Genomic DNA, 3,964 nt, shown 5'->3' on the forward strand with positions numbered 1-3,964 from the left:
CTCCACCTCCCTCCCTGCCTCCACCTCCCTCCCTGCCTCCACCTCCCTCCCTGCCTCCACCTCCCTCCCTGCCTCCACCTCCCTCTCTGCCTCCACCTCACTCCCTGCCTCTACCTCCCTCCCTCCCTGCCTCCACCTCCCTACTCCTACTTCTGGGCCAGAACTTTCCCCTAGCCTTGCCCACCCTTTTGGCCCACAGGTCCATACCTCCTAGGTGCCTCCATCCCCACTCTCCCTGACTCCGTCCTCCTCTCCTCACCCCCCTCTCTGTCCCTCCCAGTCCTGGTGGACTCTCCCAGAGAAGGAATCCCTGAACCTGTGGTATGACTGCACGTGGAACACCACCACCCAAACATGGGCCTGCAGTAACGTCAGCGAGAATGGTGAGCGTACAGCTGAGGGCAGCCGAGGGCCCCTAACAGGCCAGGGTCGGGCTTGGGAACCCAGCCTAGGCTGCCAGCATCTGGGGCTGGCATAGGCAGCCTGTCTGGATGGAAATGCCACTGCCTCTGTCCTGATGGATCAGAAAGGGTGGAGGCCACATGCTACAGGCTTAAGAAATAGGGAGAAAGCTCCCTAAATTCTGAGAAGGTAAGTTTTCCAAAGTTGTAAGGAAATGGAGCGGTGTTGTGTGTGTGAGAGCCGTTCACTGCAGCTGGGGAGAGCAGAAAAGGCCAGAGTTCTAACGGCATGGAGTTGCCTTCTCCCAAATGTCTAAGGGTGGCAGGTGAGGGTGGGGATGGAGCTCATCAGGGAGCGTTTGTGTGGTGTGTGATCCCTGTGATACATACACCCCTGAAGCTTGCCTGGGAGAGACCAGCAAGCGGGGAAGTGGGGGTGGGCTGCGACCACATTGTGTCTCCCCCTACAGGCTGGCTGAAGGCAGTGCAGGTGCTCATGGTACTCTCTCTCGTCCTCTGCTGCCTGTCCTTCATCCTCTTCATGTTCCAGCTCTACACCATGCGGAGAGGAGGGCTCTTCTACGCCACTGGCCTCTGCCAGCTTTGCACCAGTAAGCACTTCCCCGAGATCAGGGGATGGGAGTCCACCTCGCCAGGCTCTCCCCCAAGGACAGCCTCGGTGACCCCAGTTCTCAGAGGTGCCGCGGAGGACTTGGGACTTTAGAGAAGTAGGTTTTGGTAAATGATTTGGGTTCCAGGAATGGAGGCACAGAAGAGATACCACGAAAGGAAAGCTCTGAAACCTATCAGCCAACTGCTGTTTCTTGTTCAGGGAACTCACGTTTTCTCTTCATTCAATATTGGGGATGTAACAAAGGCCTCTGGCATGCCAGACAAGCTCCACACTGGTGGATTCTAGGCTCACTAAGTCGTCCTGGCTGGACTTGGGTTTTCCATCCTCGCCTCCTCCTGAGTCGCTGAGAGGGCAGGTGTGGCCATCAAATCAGGAGCTCACTTTTTTTTAAAGATTTGGTTATTTAGTATGTATACATGTTCTGCCTGCATGTCTGCCTGCAGACCAGAAGAGGGCACCAGATCTCATTACACACGGTTGTGAGTCTCCATGTGGTTGCTGGGAACTGAACTCAGAACATCTGGAAGAGCAGCCAGTGCTCTAAACCACTGAGACATCTCTCTGCCCCCCCCCACACACACTTTTTTTCTTAAGGTCAAATAATTTGAGGCTTGAAGGGTTCGGGGGGTCAGGGGATGAAGAGGTCACTGAGATTTGAACACACAGCTCTTTTTTTTTTTTTTAAATTTTTTGGCTCTAGGTGCAAAGGGCTGAGTTAATCATGATGGTTTTGGACACATCTTCCTGGGTTCCCTGGGAAACTCCACCCATGTTACTTATTCATGTTTGTATGTTTGGTTCATGGAAAAACTCAAGAATTTCATGGATGGATGGTTGCCAGGGCCTATTTCACAGATGGGCATTTGGGGACCCAAAGCCACGCTGCAGCAGCTGGATGCCTGTGGAGGGCCCAGAGCAGTGCAGCCGCCCTGTGCAGCCAGCCTCACACTGTGCTCCCGTTCCCCAGGTGCAGCCGTGTTCTCTGGGGCACTGATCTATGCCATCCATCCTGAGGAGATCCTGGAAAAGTACCCGCGTGGGGGCAGCTTTGGCTACTGCTTCGCCCTGGCCTGGGTGGCTTTCCCCCTCGCCCTGGTCAGCGGTATCATCTACATCCACCTGCGGAAACGTGAATGAATGCTGTGTGTCTAGAGAATAAAATCTGTTTAACCACGGTCCTAGCTCAGCTCCCTCCCTCCCTCCCTCCCTCCCTCCCTCCCTCCCTCACAGCAGCCCTCCTCTCCAGTCCCAGTTTCTCCGCCCTGGGATGCCAGCTGGAGCCAGCCTCCTAAGGGCAGCTGACCTAGGTAGGATCAGGATGACCCCGTTCCTCTCTGAAGACCTCATTAGAACTGTCTCAGAACCCTCTCCCTGCTCCAGTTGTGTGGCCTCTCTCAGGGACCCAGGCTGCTCGCACTTCTGAGCTGGTGATCTCTTCCACATCTTGTCTCTGCCCCAACCACTGAAAGAGTTGTCTCCTACTGCAGACTGTTCTCCCCTCCCTCCCAGAACCCAGCTCTTCCCACACCCACACAGGCCACTGTAGAGTCAATGTACCCCCTCTACGCAGGCAGTGGGTACCGCTGGGCCTCCCAGGATTTCACCTGCTTCAGGCTGGGTCCCACTGTGTGCTGAACAGTCTGCACTGCTGCGCCTGGTCTTCTTGAGGTCCAGACTCTTTCAAACAAAGCTTTCCTCCGGCACCAGTGCCTTCTGAGACCCCCATCTGGGACCCCGGCACACCCTCTTTCCAGAATTCTGACCACCCCCTTTCACCTGCAGCCACACTGACCAGACTTATTAAACATTATTTATTCCTTTGGAAGAAGGTAAAGTGATAAATATTGCACAGTAGGGAGACCCATACCAAAGCGGCTTCTGCAGCAAGGGCTGGTTGGGCCTGAGCTGGAGTGATCTTGGGGCGGAATGCTGCAGGCCCACCGTCTTCTTTGGGCCAGGCAGTTCCCATTGCCTTTAACCAGCACGGATCAGCTGCAGAACAGATGGCTCATCTCACATGGATTCGCAGAATTCCTCCAGGAATTCTTATTGGCTGCCCGTGGTAGAGGTGCCCAGTGTACGCACCCTCGATGTGCCAGGACCAAACAGCTTGCCGGCTGCAGTGGGCCCCACCCAGGTGCGTGTGGCAGCCAGTTCCTGTGCAGGCTAAACGGAAGATGAAGCAGGGCCTCCAGGTACAGCTTTCACAGCCCGGCTGGGCTCACAGTGGCCAACTCCAGCAGCTGCAATCCAGCAGCTGTGTCAAAGCTCCCCAAACTCCGCCCCCTCCTCCCGGCCTGGGTGAGGTTCCCGTCAGGGGCGGGGCCGAGAAATAAAATACAAGCTGAGATACACGACTTTGATTGGCTGGCCTCAGGAGGCTGCTTAGCAACTGCTAGCAGCCCTGACTGACTACTCTTTAAGTGCATGGCATAGCAAAACTAATGGCCTAGGAGAAATAATGGCCTTGTCGACAACCAAGAGTCCGGGCAGGAGATACAGTCGCCGCGATTGACACCTTGCTATGGAGGAGGCGGAGCTTGGCACCCTGCCAGTACCGGACGTGGTTAAGTGGTCAGGATGAGGGGTAGCTACTACCAGGCGCAGCAGCCTGCGGGGCCTCTGGAGTGTCTAGGACCAGTGGGTCAAGTTGTGGCAACTCAGGTGGTGGGAACAAGCCCAAGCTGGGAGTCAGGGCTTGTAGGTGGGCTAGGGCCCGAGATCCATTGAAGGCCACATCACAGCCGGACTGGGCTAGAAGCCAGCTCTCCACTTCAGACTGTAGCCACTTGGAGGTCTCTGTGGGCAAATACTATGTTCAAGCTGGAGCTAGACAAGACCTGGGCCCGAAGGGCACATGGCTGGCATGGGGAACAGCAGGGAAAGCCGAAGGCCAGCAAGTTGGCATGGAGAACAAACAGCAAGGTTG

General features: G+C 55.9%; 2 protein-coding genes across 3 annotated transcripts in view; one reads left to right on the forward strand and one right to left on the reverse strand.

Moving 5' to 3' along the window:
• Emp3 (epithelial membrane protein 3) overlaps nt 1–2,204 on the forward strand; it is a 3,472-nt gene extending 1,268 nt beyond the window's left edge. The window contains exons 3-5 of the mRNA XM_005366763.2: nt 281–383; nt 872–1,012; nt 2,003–2,204. Coding sequence (XP_005366820.1) covers nt 281–383; nt 872–1,012; nt 2,003–2,172 — 414 coding nt within the window. The 3' untranslated portion in view covers nt 2,173–2,204. The remainder of the gene's footprint in view (nt 1–280; nt 384–871; nt 1,013–2,002) is intronic.
• Nucleotides 2,205–2,784: 580 nt separating this feature from the next.
• The window catches only part of Tmem143 (transmembrane protein 143), a 21,439-nt gene continuing 20,259 nt past the window's right edge, over nt 2,785–3,964 (reverse strand). The window contains exon 8 of one of the 2 annotated variants that reach the window (XM_026789159.1): nt 2,785–3,201. In XM_026789159.1, the coding sequence (XP_026644960.1) occupies nt 3,044–3,201 (158 nt within the window). In that variant the 3' untranslated portion in view covers nt 2,785–3,043. Of the gene's footprint in view, nt 3,835–3,964 lie in introns of both variants that reach the window. The other variant, XM_005366765.3, reaches the window with a different exon arrangement.

The sequence above is a fragment of the Microtus ochrogaster genome, unplaced genomic scaffold (genome assembly GCF_000317375.1).
Source record: "Microtus ochrogaster isolate Prairie Vole_2 unplaced genomic scaffold, MicOch1.0 UNK14, whole genome shotgun sequence".
Classification (NCBI taxonomy): domain Eukaryota; kingdom Metazoa; phylum Chordata; class Mammalia; order Rodentia; family Cricetidae; genus Microtus; species Microtus ochrogaster.